Raw genomic sequence first — 17,578 nt, 5'->3', positions numbered from 1 at the left:
TAGGGCTCTTGAAGATAACGGAGTCAGGGGAGAAGGCAGGAACGGGGTACTGATTGTGGATGATCAGCCATGATCACATTGAGTGGCGGTCGGTGCTGGCTAGAAGGGCCGATTGGCCTACTCCTGCACCAATTGTCTACTGTCTATTTATTTCTTCCTCATTATAAATCCTCCTGTCTGTGTAAGGAAGTCACATTTTCCCTCACTAGGTTTATTTTTGAAAGTCATCCACAATGTCAAGGGGTTGCCAAAGCAAGAGAACCTGGTCAAAATAACAGCAGCAATTTGAATATTAAGCAAATGAAGACAGATGGCATTAGAGCAAGAAACTGGCTCTGAGGTAAAAAAAATCAGCCACAATCTTATTGAATGGCAAAGAGGGAGGAGGGACTGAACAGCCCATTGTTTCTTAAGACCAATTCCTCATTTAGAAATGTGACTGAGATGATTCTCATGGGAATCGGTTGACTTTCAATGGACAAATTTCAAAGTTGCGTGATCTCGGGAGGGAAGCCAATATTATTCAACTTGTAGAATCAAGGAATTGCAGTTGCTAGATGCTGCCTGATCTGCTGAGTTATTCCAGCACTTTGTCTTTTTTTTAATTTAGCTTGTACTCAATTTTATCCAAAACGGGCTTTATTTTGGATAGTCAATAGTCAATTTTATTCGTCACATACACATATACAGTAAGTGCAGTCTTTGTCAAGACAGACGATATTTTTTGTGTAGAGAGATTAATCTCACTGAAGTGGTTTAGACTATCATTAGAGATACATCACGGAAACAGAACCTTTGGCCCACCAAGTCCGCACCGACCAGTAATCACCTCATACACTAAGTGCTATCCGACACACTAGGTATAATTTTACTGATGGCAATTAACCTACAAACCTGCACGTCTTTGGAGTGTGGGAGGAAAACGGAGCAACCGGAGGGCATCCACAAGGTCACAGGGAGAACGTACAAACTCCATACAGACGGCACCCATAGTCAGGATTGAACCAGTGTCTCTGGCGCTGTGAGGCAGCAGATCTACCGCTGCGCCACCGTGCAGCCCAGTGGTTACTAAAAATGGTATTTTGAGTAATGTTGAAAATGTGTTGGCATGGACAAAGCTGGGCTTCCTCTACATTAAATCTCTAGGATTACATGCATAAATTATCAAGGCATTTAGTCATTAGATAGAAAAACACTTTACATTAAGCTTTAAGAAGGAACTGCAGATGCTGGAAATAGACAACGTTTCGGGTCGAAACCCTTCTTCAAGGGTTTCTGGAGAAGGGTTTCGACCCGAAACATTGCCTATTTCCTTCGCTCCATAGATGCTGCCTCACTCGCTGAGTTTCTCCAGCATTTTTGTCTACCTTACATTAAACTTTGATGTTGCAAGCGTAAAACAGCCAATGATGCACTTAAGTTACTCCAGCATTTTGTGTCTACCTTCGATTTAAATCAGCATCTGCAGTTCTTTTTTACACATTTTGAAGCACTTGAGGCATTTCATAAAGAGGTTATATTCTGTAACTTTATTTTTTTTTACAGCTTGGAATTATTTATCGAGATATTAAATTGGAGAACATTCTTCTTGACAGTAATGGTCATGTGGTTCTGACAGATTTTGGACTTAGTAAAGAGTTTCTCATAGATGAAGTAAGTATCCCTCTTTATTTTCTTGCAGCTGCATGTATAAGACACAATAGATATTTATTGTCTTAAGTCTTCTTCTTGCCTATGGTGTGCACAACCTAAAGTTGTAGGACTTGTTCTATTTGATCTTATTTGATTGTGCACGTCGGGTTGATTGCATTAGTCGAAACAGGGCGGACCATGTGAAGGTTGCAATCTCCCACCGGTATATGTTAAATATAAGAATGGGAGAGCAGTATTTATTGATGATGTCACTGTAATATTCAATCTAATTGTAATGAACTTACTGAACCATGTTCAAACGTTGACGGATGGCAAGCCTGTGGTTTGACAGGTATGCTTCTCAAAGTTATGCAATGCACTGAATGTCATAAAGCTAGATCATTGTCTTACACACCCTGTATTTTGTACTCTGTTGATGATTTAATCGGCTCTCCGACTCAAGTAGACAGTTTGTGCTGACAGCAAGAATATTGTGCTGGTTACACAAAAAAGCTGGAGAAACTCAGCGGGTGCAGCAGCATCTATGGAGCGAAGGAAATAGGCAACGTTTCGGGCCGAAACCCTTCTTCAGACTTTTGTTCTTGGCCCTGTGAACTGAAATGCATGGTCATTGTGATGGGTTGTACCTGTGAACTGCTTCCTCCTCATCGACAGAGCGACACGGTGGCGCAGCTGGTAGAACCGCTGCCTCACGGTGGCAGAGACCAACGTTCGATCCTAACCTTCGGTGCCGTTGGAGTGGAGTTTGCCCTCCCTGTGATCACGTGGGTTGTGTCCGGTGCTCAGATGCTGCCTGACCTGCTGAGTTACACCAGCACTTCCAGCATCTACATCTCATTCATTGTTGTCATTTACTGGATGTTAACCTTTCATTCAATCCAATTTGGCCTTCATGCATCTTCAGTTCCTTTGAAATAGCATAGCGAGACACTTAAGGGCCTGTCCCACTTGGCTGTCATTTGCGCGCCATTTACACGACCTCCAAAAATGTGGTCGTCACATTGTGACGCCCGGGTAGCGTGTGGGTAGCGCGGAACGGGCGCGTGGAAGAGTGTGGCGTTGCGCGCGGTATCGCGCGGCGTTCCATGATTTCGTGCTGCATGAAATCCTCGCACGCCACCTGCGTGACGTATCACGTACACACGCTGAAGCATTGGCGTCGCACGCTGGCGTCCCGAAGTATCGCGTGGTGACGCATGGTTACGTCACCGTGCGTAACCATGCGTCGCCGCGCGCCACAGTGTATTCGAATGACGTCACGCGCACCAGACGGCACGATGACGCGTGATTTGCGTGCGATGTTACGCCAACCTATTTTACATATGACGCGTAAATGAGGTGCAAATGACGGCCAAGTGGGGCAGGCCCTTAATTTCCCACATTGCCATGAGTGAACAAAATATTGAAGTAGTAGTTGGGGGGTTCAACAGGTGAAAACCAACTGTTGACATGAGGTTTATTTTTCCAGTCACAGTCCATGTTTATGTAAATACTATCGCCACATGTAAATTGTATACACAAGAGCATCTGGCTTCTGTGCCGTTAAATGTCAAATGTGTATTTTAATATTTTACTAGGATGCTGAGCTACTAACTCAGATTCGGCAGTGAGGTAGTATATTTTAATTGGAAGGAGTATTGGTTAACAAAATTAAATTGTTAATGTTTTTACTGTCACATCCAGTGGAAAAAACTAGGCACACTATTTTGTAACAATTTGATATTTAGAACATATCACTTAATATTGCTTTAATTAAAACAACTAATACTGGTGTGGATTAGTATAGTCAAATTATTAGTTTGTACATGCAAAGCCTGTGCAGCCAAGACATTTTATTTGTATCAAATGTGCTTGTCCGACTGCCAAATGCTCTCTCCTCACATATTTGTATAAGCTATATATGTCCTGCATGTGTACCACTGAAAGTGGAAAGTTTAAGAGGTTTAATTTTAACGAGGATAAAAATGTTCCCGATGTTTACAATTGTTAGTTCTTGTTGCTTTTGAGGGAGATTTACTTATATCTTTGCCTCAAGACTAAGCAGATGGATAGCCTAGCTTGTGATTGGGATTGTGTGGAGTCACGTTAGGAGGGGTACCCGTTGTGAAGGCTGCAGGCCTGTCGGGGGCAAGCCGCGTATCCGGCCCCTGCTCGTCTCCTGAAGACCAGAGCAGCAAAGAGGAGGGAGCTGTCGACGGCGGTCCAGAGGAACAAGGCCAGTGGGAAAGTGAAACAGGGTGTTGCCTACTGCGCCCTCAAGGTCAGCTGTGGAACCCGCCCCCGGGGACACATAGGTGGCCGGGCCGGGCGTTGGACACGCTAGAGGCAGGAAACATGTTCCCAATGTTGGGGGAGTCCAGAACCAGGGGCCACAGTTTAAGAATAAGGAGTAAGCCATTTAGAATGGAGATGACGGAACACTTTATCTCACAGAGAGTGGTGAGTCTGTGGAATTCTCTGCCGGTGGAGGGCGGTGGAGGCAGGTTCTCTGGATGCTTTCAAGAGAGAGCTAGATATGGCTCTTAAAAATAGCGGAGTCGGGGGATATGGGGAGAAGACAGGAAAGGGATACTGATTGGGGATGATCAGCCATGATCACATTGAATGGTGGTGCTGACTCAAAGGGCCAAATGATCTACTCCTGCACCTATTGTCTATTGTCTATTGAAAGGAAGATCAGTACACTGAACAATCCAGGGACCCGCCTGGATTGGAGGGGGAGGGGGGGGTGGGGGGGGCAAATCTGGCTACTCTAAAAATAATTTCACTGTGCTGTGCACTATTGAACTATTGAGGTAATGTCTGCCACTGTAACAGCGGATGGACAGAAAGGAGGTTTGTGATTCGGAGGGCAAATGGTGAAGGATTTCCATAATCAGTTGGGTTTGCCTGTGAGTTGGGATTGAGAGTGGGGCATTAGTGGGAGACTGAGGGTCTGAAACTCCTGAAGTTTAAAGCACTCCCATCTATGTGAGAATGTTAAAGCCATCATTATCATCAGCCTTTTGATTTACTGCCATTTTTCCTATCTCCGGAAAGTCTGCAGCGGCAGTAATTTCATGTGGACTTCTAATGCACTGATGGACATCTAGTGCCCTGCGGAATCTTGATGCAAATAAATGGCATTGAAAATCTCCTATCCTGAGAGTGGCCGTGCCATGAATTGTCTCCCTTTTCGTATTTTATACATTGTAAGAGGGAGTTAACATCTAGAAGGCCGTGTATTATTGTTTCTTTGCTAACCAGAGTTATCTTCACGTAATCAACATAATTACTTATTCAGAGACGCAAAAGACTGCTGATGCTGGAACCTGGAGCTACATACACACTGCTGGGGGAACATAGTGGGCCAGGTAGCATCTATGGAGGGAAATGGACAGTTGACATTTCGGCTTGGGACCCTTCTGCTAGACAACCTGTCCAGAGTTAATCTGGGAGTTAACTAAAGGCTTGTCCTGACACATGTCACTAATGTGTAGGAAAGAACTGCAGATGCTGGTTTACACTGAAGATAGGCACAAAATGCTGGAGTAACTCAGTGGGACAGGCAGCATCTCTTCTATCTATCCAGAGATGCTGCCTGTCCCGCTGAGTTACTCCAGCATTTTGTGTCTATCTACCATGTCACTAAGTTTTCTCTCTCTCTCTCTCTGTCTCTCTCTCTCTCTCTCCTTCTGGTACTCCGTGATTCTGCCCATCATAGTGGTGTCGTCTGCAAACTTGTAAATAGAAACATAGAAACATAGAAATTAGGTGCAGGAGTAGGCCATTCGGCCCTTCGAGCCTGCACCGCCATTCAATATGATCATGGCTAATCATCCAACTCAGTATCCCGTACCTGCCTTCTCTCCATACCCCCGATCCCCTTAGCCAGAAGGGCCACATCTAACTCCCTCTTAAATATAGCCAATGAACTGGCCTCAACTACCCTCTGTGGCAGAGAGTTCCAGAGATTCACCACTCTCTGCGTGAAAAAAGTTATTCTCATCTCGGTTTTAAAGGATTTCCCCCTTATCCTTAAGCTGTGACCCCTTGTCCTGGACTTCCCCAACATCGGGAACAATCTTCTTGCATCTAGCCTGTCCAACCCCTTAAGAATTTTGTAAGTTTCTATAAGATCCCCTCTCAATCTCCTAAATTCTAGAGAGTATAAACCAAGTCTATCCAGTCTTTCTTCATAAGACAGTCCTGACATCCCAGGAATCAGTCTGGTGAACCTTCTCTGCACTCCCTCTATGGCAATAATGTCCTTCCTCAGATTTGGAGACCAAAACTGTACGCAATACTCCAGGTGTGGTCTCACCAAGACCCTGTACAACTGCAGTAGAACCTCCCTGCTCCTATACTCAAATCCTTTTGCAATGAAAGCTAACATACCATTCGCTTTCTTTACTGCCTGCTGCAATGCCTACCTTCAATGACTGGTGTACCATGACACCCAGGTCTCGCTGCATCTCCCCCTTTCCCAATCGGCCACCATTTAGATAATAGTCTGCTTTCCCGTTTTTGCCACCAAAATGGATAACCTCACATTTATCCACATTATACTGCATCTGCCAAACATTTGCCCACTCCCCCAGCCTATCCAAGTCACCTTGCAGTCTCCTAGCATCCTCCTCACAGCTAACACTGCCCCCCAGCTTAGTGTCATCCGCAAACTTGGAGATATTGCCTTCAATTCCCTCATCCAGATCATTAATATATATTGTAAATAGCTGGGGTCCCAGCACTGAGCCTTGCGGTACCCCACTAGTCACTGCCTGCCATTGTGAAAAGGACCCGTTTACTCCTACTCTTTGCTTCCTGTTTGCCAGCCAGTTCTCTATCCACATCAATACTGAACCCCCAATGCCTTGTGCTTTAAGTTTGTATACTAATCTCTTATGTGGGACCTTGTCGAAAGCCTTCTGGAAGTCCAGATAGTCCAAGTTCATGTTTTGTGTGTTGTCTATGTGCCTGCAATGCTGCTACAAGCAAGATTGTCATTGTACCACACTGTACTTGCGAGTATGACAGTAAACGTGACTTTTGACTTGATTTAACCTATAGGATAGGACCCATAGCAAGGGCTGGCTGTTCTCTCCACCAGTTTTACTGATTAGGATTGTTGTCCATTTGGGTCAGTTTTTGGTCCATAATCTGCAGTAGAGGATACAATGATAATGATGTCCGCAGGCATGAATAGTGTGCCCCTCTCCCACTTAGGATACCTGAATGGAAACCTCTGGAGACTTTGCGCCCCATCCAAGGTTTCCGTGCGGTTCCCGGAGGTTGCAGGTGGTTGCCGGAGGTTGCAGGTAATGGAAGCAGACAAAAAACCTCCGGGAACCGCATGGAAACCTTGGGTGGGGCGCAAAGTCTCCAGAGGTTTCAGTTCAGGTTTCCTAAGTGGGACAGGGGCATAACATTCGGCAAGGGAAGAGAACAATTCAACTTAAATGGCTGACTGCCTGAGATGCGGTACTCTTGTGTTAAATTTCACGATAAAAAGCATCTCACTATCTGGTTCATGACTGAACAACAGGAAGTTGCTGTAGATGATGAACCAGATATCGACTGAGTTTGTGACAGAAAGTTAATGTTCATCTCAAATGACATGAAGAAATGGATCGGAGCCATTTATGTCCATATATATTTACTTAAAATTAGTTGGAAATAAAAAGAACTGCAGATGCTGGAATCTTCAGCTTAAAATAAAAGTGCTGAAGTAACTCAGTGAGTCAGGCAGCATCTATGGGAGGAATGTACAGGCAACGTTTTGGATTGGGTGTCTGAAGAAGGGTCCTGACCCGAAATGTTGCCTGTCTATTCCTTCCACAGTTGCTGCCTGACCTGCTACTTCAGTTCTTTTTGTTGTAATCCAAAAGTAGTTGATACTTTCATATCTCACAGTTCAAGCCTTGTTTTTCCCTCTCTATTCTACTTTAGTTTAGTGTATTATTGTCACATGTACTGAGATACAGTGAAAAGCTTTTTTCATTTTTCTACTTAGAAAACATAGAAACATAGAAATTAGGTGCAGGAGTAGGCCATTCGGCCCTTCGAGCCTGCACCGCCATTCAATATGATCATGGCTGACCATCCAACTCAGTATCCCGTACCTGCCTTCTCTCCATACACCCTGATCCCCTTAGCCACAAGGGCCACATCTAACTCCCTCTTAAATATAGCCAATGAACTGGCCTCAACTACCCTCTGTGGCAGAGAGTTCCAGAGATTCACCACTCTCTGCGTGAAAAAAGTTCTTTTCATCTCGGTTTTAAAGGATTTCCCCTTTATCCTTAAGCTGTGACCCCTTGTCCTGGACTTCCCTAACATCGGGAACAATCTTCCTGCATCTAGCCTGTCCAACCCCTTAAGAATTTTGTAAGTTTCTATAAGATCCCCTCTCAATCTTCTAAATTCAAGAGAGTATAAACCAAGTCTATCCAGTCTTTCTTCATAAGACAGTCCTGACATCCCAGGAATCAGTCTGGTGAACCGTCTCTGCACTCCCTCTATGGCAATAATGTCCTTCCTCAGATTTGGAGACCAAAACTGTACGCAATACTCCAGGTGTGGTCTCACCAAGACCCTGTACAACTGCAGTAGAACCTCTCTGCTCCTATACTCAAATCCTTTTGCAATGAAAGCTAACATACCATTCGCTTTCTTTACTGCCTGCTGCACCTGCATGCCTACCTTCAATGACTGGTGTACCATGACACCCAGGTCTCGCTGCATCTCCCCCTTTCCCAATCGGCCACCATTTAGATACTTGCGCCTCTTCCACAGAGATCAACTCTATGTGTGGATGGGGCAACTTGGTTGGCATGGGCAGGTTGGACTGAAGGGCTTATTTCCATGCTGCATGACTTCGACAATAAGTGCGATTAAACATGTATTTGCCACCCTCTCGGTTGGTACCATGGCACATAAGGTCATCGTCGATAAGAGCAGAATTAGGCCATTCAGCCCATCAAGTCTACTCCGCCATGATTGAATGGCTGATCTATATCTCCAACCCCATTCTCCTGCCTTCTCCCCATAACCCCTGACACGCGTACTAATCAGTAATCTATCTCTGCCTTGAAAAAAGTGGAAACTAGTGGAAACATCTCTCCACATCCACTCTATCCAAGCCTTTCACAATTCGGTAAGATTCAATGAGGTCCCCCCTCATTCTTCTAAACCCCAGTGAGTACAGACCCAGTGCCGTCAAATGCTCATCATATGTTAACCCACTCATTCCTGGGATCCTTCTTATAAACCTCCTCTGGACCCTCTCCATAGCTAGCACATCCTTCCTCCGACATGGTGCCCAAAATTGCTTGCCTGACCAGCACCTTAAGGGCCTGTCCCACCAGCATGCGATAGCATGCGTCTAGCGCGACCAAACGTGATCGCTTGAGGAGTAAGGCCTTGCTGGGCCGGTCCCACTTCGATCGGCGGAGGCGTATGGAGTTGTGCGGGGCTGGTCCTGACATCCCCCGGGGCACCAAAAATCTTGCACTGTCCGAACATTCCGCGCGGCAATGGCCTGTCGGCCCGCAGCCGCATTGAGGCCGTACGCAGCACATCGATGGGCGTACGCAGCGTCTCGACGTCGTACGCAGCGTCTTGATGCCGTACGCAGCGTCCTGATGGCGTACGCCTAGCGCGTGCGACGTCCAATTTCAGTCGGCCCGCCTCCTGCCCAGCTGATTGGTGAGTATGATGTCGGGACCAGCCCCGCACAACTCCATACGCCTCCATGTTTGGAATTGGGACCGGCCCCGCGAGGCCGTACGCCTCAAGCGACCACGTTTGGTCGTGCTAGACGCATGCTATCGCATGCTGGTGGGACAGGCCCTTTATGGATCTTCAGCAATACATCCCTGTTTTTCTATTTTCACTCTTGGAAATAAATGCTTGCATTGCGTTATGTCGTTTAATTTTTCTTGGTCTCACTACATCAGAAGACCTCTTGTTCCCTTCCTGCTAAGCTCCCTTGCAGTTCCTGCGACTAAAAATGTGATTAATTCCTAACTCTTCCAAGTTCCAATACAATGTCATTGATAACACATCAGTTTTTCTCTCCACGGAAGCTAACCGACCTGAGCATTTCCAGCATCCAGGTTTTATTCTATTTTAATTGTTGTTCAATAGTTTACATAAAACTTAAATCTTTCTTTTCTCTTAATTCAGTCTTGTGTTTCCCTCTCTATTTGGAACCGAATTCTGAAGTAGGGTCTTGACCCGAAACATCACCCATTCCTTCTCTCCAGAGATGCTGCCTGTCCTGCTGAGTTAAGCCCCTGTCTCGACTTAGGAGACCTAAACAGCAACCTCTGGTAACCTTGCCTGCCACCCAAAAAATAATCAAGGTTGAGGTGACCTGCAAACTCTTACCACCTCTCCACACATGTTGAAAACCTTCCTCGACTATGAAGAAAACCGGCTTCGACTAGACCTGCGACTAAAAAATTATCGATTTTTAAAATGACAACCTATTTTTAGTCAAGGCCGGTTTTAATCATGATGAAAAAATAGCAGCAACCTAGATGAAGCCTCGACCACGCGGAAACCACTTTCGACCATTAGGGCGAGTGACCAAAACCTCCGGTGACCTCATGGAAACCTTGGGTGGCGGGCAAGGTCACCAGAGGTTGCTGTTTAGGTCTCCTAAGTGGGACAGGGGCTTTACTCCAGCATTTTGTGTATATCTTCGGTGTAAACCAGCATCTGCAGTTCCTTCCTACTACTCACCCACTTTCAATTTTAATTCCTTGTACTGCATATTTCACAATCCTTCATTCTGACTTGTTAAATTACTCTCCCCACTGGCTCAGACACGAGGTGTTTGGTTAAACCTGCTGTGGTGTTATCAGCTTGTACTGTCAGCAATTAGAGGTGCAAAATGTTTATACAAGTTAAAGAAATTTCATCAAATGGCAAGCAGGAAGTAAGTGAAATAGACTGCTTAATGGGTGTTTAGTCACCCGAAGACCCATTCAAAATTCCCTGCTTTTTCTAATCATTAGGACATGTTGCCCATTGATTCATCCCAATTACAATTCTTTGCAAGCGGTGGTGTAACATTTAATTTCTGATTGATCTGCCCAGCTCCAGCGCAAACCATTCACAATATTCTTGATTCTTAGTCCAATTTCTGTTTTAGTCTCAATGCCACATTTTGGTATCTTGCAGCTGTTTTCAGCATTGAATTCATATGCGGGCAAGATACTTATAAACGCACCGTTATATAGGAGGTAAACAAAAATGCTGGAGAAACTCAGCGGGTGAGGCAGCATCTATGGAGCGAAGGAATAGGTGACGTTTCGGGTCGAGACCCTTCTTCAGTTATAAAGCAGTGACCTTTCTACCCCATATCGGACACTTTGCTTACTTCCTGCTTGCCATTTGATGAAATTTCTTTAACGTATAAACATTTTGCACCTCTAATTGCTGACAGTACAAGCTGATAACACCACAGCATGTTTAACCAAACACCTCATGTCTGAGCCAGTGGGGAAAGTCAGAATGAAGGATTGTCAAATTGGATCTATTGAGAGATAAGACACAAGTGCTGGAGTAACTTAGTGGGTCAGGCAACTTCTATGGAGGGAATGGATGATGTTTTGGGTCAGGTGTCTTCTTCAGATTTTGTGTCTTGCTCAAGATTCCAGCATTTTGCAATTCTTTGTGTCTTCCTTCATTTGTAACCAGTGCCTTAGTTTGTGTCAGCCATTGTGTTCTCATGTCTGATTGAGAAGGCTGACGGTTCAAGATTCACTGGAGACCCAAACACATGATGAAGAAAGACTGGATAGACTCGGCTTGTACTTGCTAGAATTTTTTAAGATTGAGGGGGGATCTTATAGAAACTTACAAAATTCTTAAGGGGTTGGACAGGCTAGATGCAGGAAGATTGTTCCCTATGTTGGGGAAGTCCAGAACAAGGGGTCACAGTTTAAGGATAAGGGGGAAATCTTTTAGGACCAAGATGAGAAAAACGTTTTTCACACAGAGAGTGGTGAATCTCAGGAACTCTCTGCCACAGAAGGTAGTTGAGGCCAGTTCATTGGCTATATTTAAGAGGGAGTTAGATGTGGCCCTTGTGGCTAAAGGGATCAGGGGGTATGGAGAGAAGGCAGGTACAGGATACTGAGTTGGATCATCAGCCATGATCATATTGAATGGCGGTGCAGGCTCGAAGGGCTGAATGGCCTACTCCTGCACCTATTTTCTATGTTTCTATGTATGATCGAAAGGTTGAACAAGTTAGGGCTTTATTCTTTGGAGCGCAGAAGGTTAAGGGGGGACTTGGTAGAGGTTTTTAAAATGATGAGAGGGATAGACAGAGTTGACGTGGAAAAGCTTTTCCCACTGAGAGTAGGGAAGATTCAAACAAGGGGACATGACATGAGAATTAAGGGACTGAAGTTTAGGGGTAACATGAGGGGGAACTTCTTTACTCAGAGAGTGGTAGCTGTGTGGAATGAGCTTCCAGTGAAGGTGGTGGAGGCAGGTTCGTTTTTATCATTTAAAAATAAATTGGATAGTTATATGGATGGGAAGGGAATGGAGGGTTATGGTCTGAGCGCAGGTATATGGGACTAGGGGAGGTTATGTGTTCGGCACGGACTAGAAGGGTCGAGATGGCCTGTTTCCGTGCTGTAATTGTTATATGGTTATATGATCTAAGGTTAAGAGTATTGTTAAATGGAATGGATTATTAGACCTGTTGATGGCTACAGAGTTGTTATTCTCAGAGATGTGTGCTTTGCAGGCTGGGCCAGCATTTAATTGCCCATCCTCCATTGCCTTTAAGAAGTGGCAGTAACCTACCTTGAATTGCAGCTCTTGAGATGTGGGTATGCCTTTAATATTGGAGGAGTTACAAGATCTTGACCCAGCGACAGTGAAGGAACGGCGATATATTTAGAGTTGCATTTCAATAATGAATGAATGAATAAATGATACTTTATTTTTGCATGGCAGTGCCATGATATGTCACCCTATTCACACCCAAGGTATGCAAAGAATCGACGCACAAAGGGTGCCAACAAAGTTTTAAATTATCCCGTGCCAGGTCCTCCTTTGTTCCCTTCTCACGGCCGTTCCCCCACACAGGGTCCTCCTTTGTTCTCTTCCTCCCCCCCCCCCTCCTCCCCACACAGCGGTGGTTCTAATCTTTTGTTTGTAATCAATTGACACTGATCTTTTAAGATGATATGATGCATTTGGGTTGCATGGTAATTTATAAATAGAAGTGTAGCAAAAAAATATTGTTAACATTTCAGGACTTAGAATGGGTGCAAGTATTAGACAATAGACAATAGGTGCAGGGGTAGGCCATTTGGCCCTTCAAGCCAGCACCGCCATTCAATGTGATCACGGCTGATCATCCACAATTAGTACCCCGTTCCTGCCTTCTCCCCATATCCCCTGACTCCGCTATCTTCAAGAGCCCTATCTAGCTCTCTTGAAAATCCACCTGGATGGTGTCTGGGATGACAAACTTAAATAACGTGAGAGTTGGAGAAGTTAAGACTGTTCTTGTAACAGCCAAGGTTAATATTGACCTAATTGTCTCTGTCTCCGCCTGCGCCGAGGCCTAATAGCAGAGCTGGCGGCCTTGGAGCTGGGGCTGCGTTCCAGCGGCAGCAGCGACCCGACCTCGGAACTGTGGCGTTCCGGCGGCAGTGGCGGCCCATCACAGTGAGGAGGTGCATGGTGAACTAGCTGTGGTGGATGTTAATTTGTGTTTATTGTGTGTTTTTGTCATTTTTATTATATGTATGACTGCAAGGCAACGAAATTTCGTTCAGACCGAAAGGCCTGAATGACAATAAAGGCTACTTTGACTTTCAAGATGCTGAAGAATTGAAGATTTTTGCTCGAGGGAAGAAATGATTTCCTCTGGTCAGTGGCTTGGTAACCAGTGATCAGAATTTAAAATTTAATATCATTACCAAAAGGTCTTTAGAATGACTATTTTTTAATATTTGATTACTTTAACTAAAACGGTAATGAAAGCTAAATCATAGAATTATAGAAAATTTACAATGTAGAAAATCCATTCAGGCCATCATATCCACCTCGATTCAAATACTGTGTAGATGTGGAAATCACTGCTGCCTCTACCACCCTTTCATGCATTCATTCCTGATTCCCATCACTCTCTGGAGTAAAAGAGATCATTATTAAATACTCTATAATTACATCCATCCCACATAAGTAATTCCCCCAGCTTCCTTTGCTCCATAGAATGCAACTCCAGTTCATCCAATCTTACATGGCTATAATTTTTAAGTCCCAACGCCCTCCTAAATCTGTCCATTAATCACATTTCTCATATAATGTGAATTCAAGCACCGTACCTACCAATCAAGCTGTGGTCTAAGCAGAGCTGCATCAAGTTTATCCTAGCCTCCCTTCTCTTGTGTTCCATCCCTCATTAGCAGAGGAAAGTATTTGTTCAGAAAATAAAGCATTCTGTAAAAAAATGTATGGAAGTGCTTAAAAAGGATATTAGGAAGGCAAAGACGGAGTCACAAGGTATCACTGATATTATACACCCTACACACCTGTGCCCTTGTCACCCTAAAGAGCTCTACTCGTTCTCTGGTTATTATTTTTAAGGGCCCGTGTAGGAGCCAGAAAGTCTTGGCGTGGTTCTAAATCAATAATTTGTATCGATATTCAGAAAGGAAAAGGACTTTGCAGATGGAGAATTTAGCAAAAGGAAAGTTTAATGCAAGCCTCAATAACTAAAGATGAGGTATTCAATACAGTTCTGGGCAGCACATTATGGGAAGGATGTGATGGTTCTTGAAGGGGTGCACTGTGAATGTTTTGTTCCCTCCTCACTACTCACTATCCTCCCGTTTAATGTGTCTTCTGTAGTCTTCTTCCACCTCATCCTACTCATCTTCAGTTGTCACCTCTCTGCCTAGTGATGCTTTTTCAATTTGCTGACTACCACACAGTCAATTTTGTATCATCTGCAATCTTGAACATACTCGACCCACTCTTGGCCACATCCTCCCCAACAGTTCCACTCGTGTCTAAATCATGAATATAACCTATTTTAAAACTAGGGGATAAATACTAAAATGACACACAAATAATTAAAAAATGACATTAAAGGGTGCTTTAGTGTAGGAAGGAACTGCAGATGCTGGTTTAAACCGAAGGTAGACACAAAATTCTGGAGTGTCTCAGCAGGACAGGCAGCATCTCTGGAGAGAAGGAATGGGTGACGTTTCGGGTCGAGACCCTTACTGAGATGGAACTAACTGGGTTGTGGAATATAACATTCTGGGTCTGGGCGCTGCTATAGACAATCCTTCATAGTGGCCATCTTTCCTATCTGCTTCTGTGATCTCTTGTGTGGTTAACCGAAACATTCTAGCTTTAATTCGGGGAAAAGCACAGTCTATTTTCAGTAATAGTCAGAGACCCACAGATAGATCAGCTTTGACAGTCTTGTGCTCAAAGAATAGTGTTTCTGATTAATTCTGAACAGATGTGCCAATATGATATGTGGCGGCACAGAATCTTGGACTGAATCATGTACTAAAGCGTCTAATTACATCTGTCATTGCAAAGGAGATGCTGCCAATATGGCAGAAAAGGGGGTGGTGGTCGGGTAGGATAAAAAATAGACGAGACAATGGCACGTAGGTGTAGGTTTATTATTGTCATGTGCACTGAGATACACCGTAAATTGGAGGAGCAGCCCCTCATATTTCGCTTGGGTCGTTTACACCCCAGCGGTATGAACATTGACCTCCAATTTCAGGTAGTCCTTGCTTTCTCCCTCCTTCCCCTCCCCTTCCCAGCTCTCGCACAGCCCACTGTCTCAGCCTCTTCCTTTCTTCTTCCCGCCCCCACCACTCCCACATCAGTCTGAAGAAAGGTCTTGACCCAAAACGCCGCGTTTTCCTTCGCTCCATAGATGCTGCGTCACCCGCTGAGTTTCTCCAGCATTTTTATCTACCTTGGATGTGAGAAGTGTCCACGTCGTGGGGCTGGGAACTGGAAGTATCCTGAGCTAATTCTGCTACCACCATCATCTACTGCGACAAGTGACGGCTTCCACTGATTGTCGCCGGAAGCTTGCGTCCTTTTCAGGACGGACGATGACAGCGAGGCCAACGTTTGTAACAAGATGGACATGAAAGAACACCTGGATGTTTTGCTCCTCTTCGATTAAATAACTACTGTACAATTGGTCAGTCAAGAGACTGAAGAAGGATCACGACCCGAAACGTCACCCATTCCTTCTCTCCAGAGATGCTGCTGCACCCGCTGTGTTTCTCCAGCACTTTTGTCTACCTTCGATTTTCCAGCATCTGCAGTTCCTTCTTAAATACCCCCTCTGGCAGCTTGTTCCATACACCCACCACCCTTTGTGAGAAAAAGTTACCCCTCAGATTCCAATAAAATCTTTTCCCCTTCGTTGTTTTTGAATTTTGATGCTCCGTGTCAGTCGCTAGGGCCAGAGGAAGTCCCGACTGTCAAAAGACTCACGTTGCCAGTGATGCGGGTTCATTCCTGACTTTGGGTGCTGTCTGTTTGCAGTTTGCCTGTTCCCCTATTCTCCCCTTCATGTCCCGGTTTCTTCCCACATCCCAAAGACGTGTGGGTTTGTAGGTTAATTGGCTTCCATAAAATTTCCCCTAATGTGAAGGGAGTGGATGAGAAAATGGGATAACGTAGAACTAGTGTGAACTGGTGATTGATAACTGGTTGGTGGGTCAAAGGGCCCATTTCCATGCTGTATCTGTAAATAGACAATAGACAGACAATAGGTGCAGGAGGAGGCCATTTGGCCCATCAAGCCAGAACCGCCGTTCACTGTGATCTTGGCTGATCATCTACAATCAGTACCCTGTTCCTGCCTTCTCCCCATATCCCTTGACTCCGCTATCTTTAAGACCTCGATCTAACTCTCTCTTGAAAGCATCCAGCAAATTGGCCTTCTCTGCCTCCATATGGCAAAGAACGCCACAGACTCGCAACACTCTGGGTGAAAAAAGGTTTCCCTCATCGCCGTTCGAAATGGCCTAAATACAGTTTTTGTTTTGTGCCTTCATACCAGCAGGTTAGGCCATCATTTGTGTTTTTTAAAGATTGGAGAGCCTGTCTATATATATTTGCAAGACACAATGTGGATGACAGAATGAATCTATCACTTTGTTAACTGAATCTAGCCATTGTCAATTAAATTACTACTGAAACAACTGCAGAGTGCACCATGGAAAGGAAAACAGTAGTGGATTGAGTGAGCCCTGGGCATGCTTGTTAGAAAGATTGAAGTGTCGAGGAGAACCAGCAACTTTATTGATTGAAGGGAGTTGTGTGAAGAAACCCTATAAATTACCGAGGCCTACAATGTTTCGGTTTCGGGCAGTCACGGTGGCACAGCGGTAGAGTTGCTGCCTTACAGCAAAATGCTGCGCCAGAGACCCGGGTTCGATCCCGACTACGGGTGCTGTCTGTATGGAGTTTGTACGTTCTCCCCGTGAACTGCATGGGTTTTCTCTGAGAACTTCGGTTTCCTCCCACACTCCAAAGACGTACAGGTTTGTAGGTTAATTGGCTTGTTAAAATGTTAAATTGTCCAAGTTGGCGATATGCAGAGTACTGCCCTGCCAACTACAAAATTCAGAAGGTTCAGAAGGTTTCATTGTACTTTAAAATGGAGCAGGCAATTTCTCTGAAATGTGCTGAGTCTCATTTATTACTTAAGTCACTGAAGGTTTGGATTTGTAGGACTCGATGTTGAGTCTGGAAGGCCTGAAGACATCCTTGTACTCTCTGATCATCAGAAACAATAGCTGAAGAAATAGCTCCTTGAAGTGGGAACAAATCTGCTGCCCACAAGTGGGCAGCAGATTAGTTCCTACTTCAAGGAGATGATTGGCCTAGTACTGAGTTAAATGAGAATCCTTCC

General features: G+C 44.8%; 1 protein-coding gene across 1 annotated transcript in view; it reads left to right on the top strand.

Annotated features, from left to right (window-relative positions):
* The window catches only part of rps6ka5 (ribosomal protein S6 kinase, polypeptide 5), a 177,949-nt gene that overhangs the window by 95,568 nt on the left and 64,803 nt on the right, over positions 1–17,578 (top strand). The window contains exon 5 of the mRNA XM_055640220.1: positions 1,546–1,653. Coding sequence (XP_055496195.1) covers positions 1,546–1,653 — 108 coding nt within the window. The remainder of the gene's footprint in view (positions 1–1,545; positions 1,654–17,578) is intronic.

The sequence above is a fragment of the Leucoraja erinacea genome, chromosome 9, assembly GCF_028641065.1.
Source record: "Leucoraja erinacea ecotype New England chromosome 9, Leri_hhj_1, whole genome shotgun sequence".
In the NCBI taxonomy this organism is placed as follows: Eukaryota; Metazoa; Chordata; class Chondrichthyes; order Rajiformes; family Rajidae; genus Leucoraja; species Leucoraja erinaceus.
The sequence above is the reverse complement of the archived record's forward strand: the minus strand, read 5'-3'. Positions and strand labels throughout refer to the sequence as shown.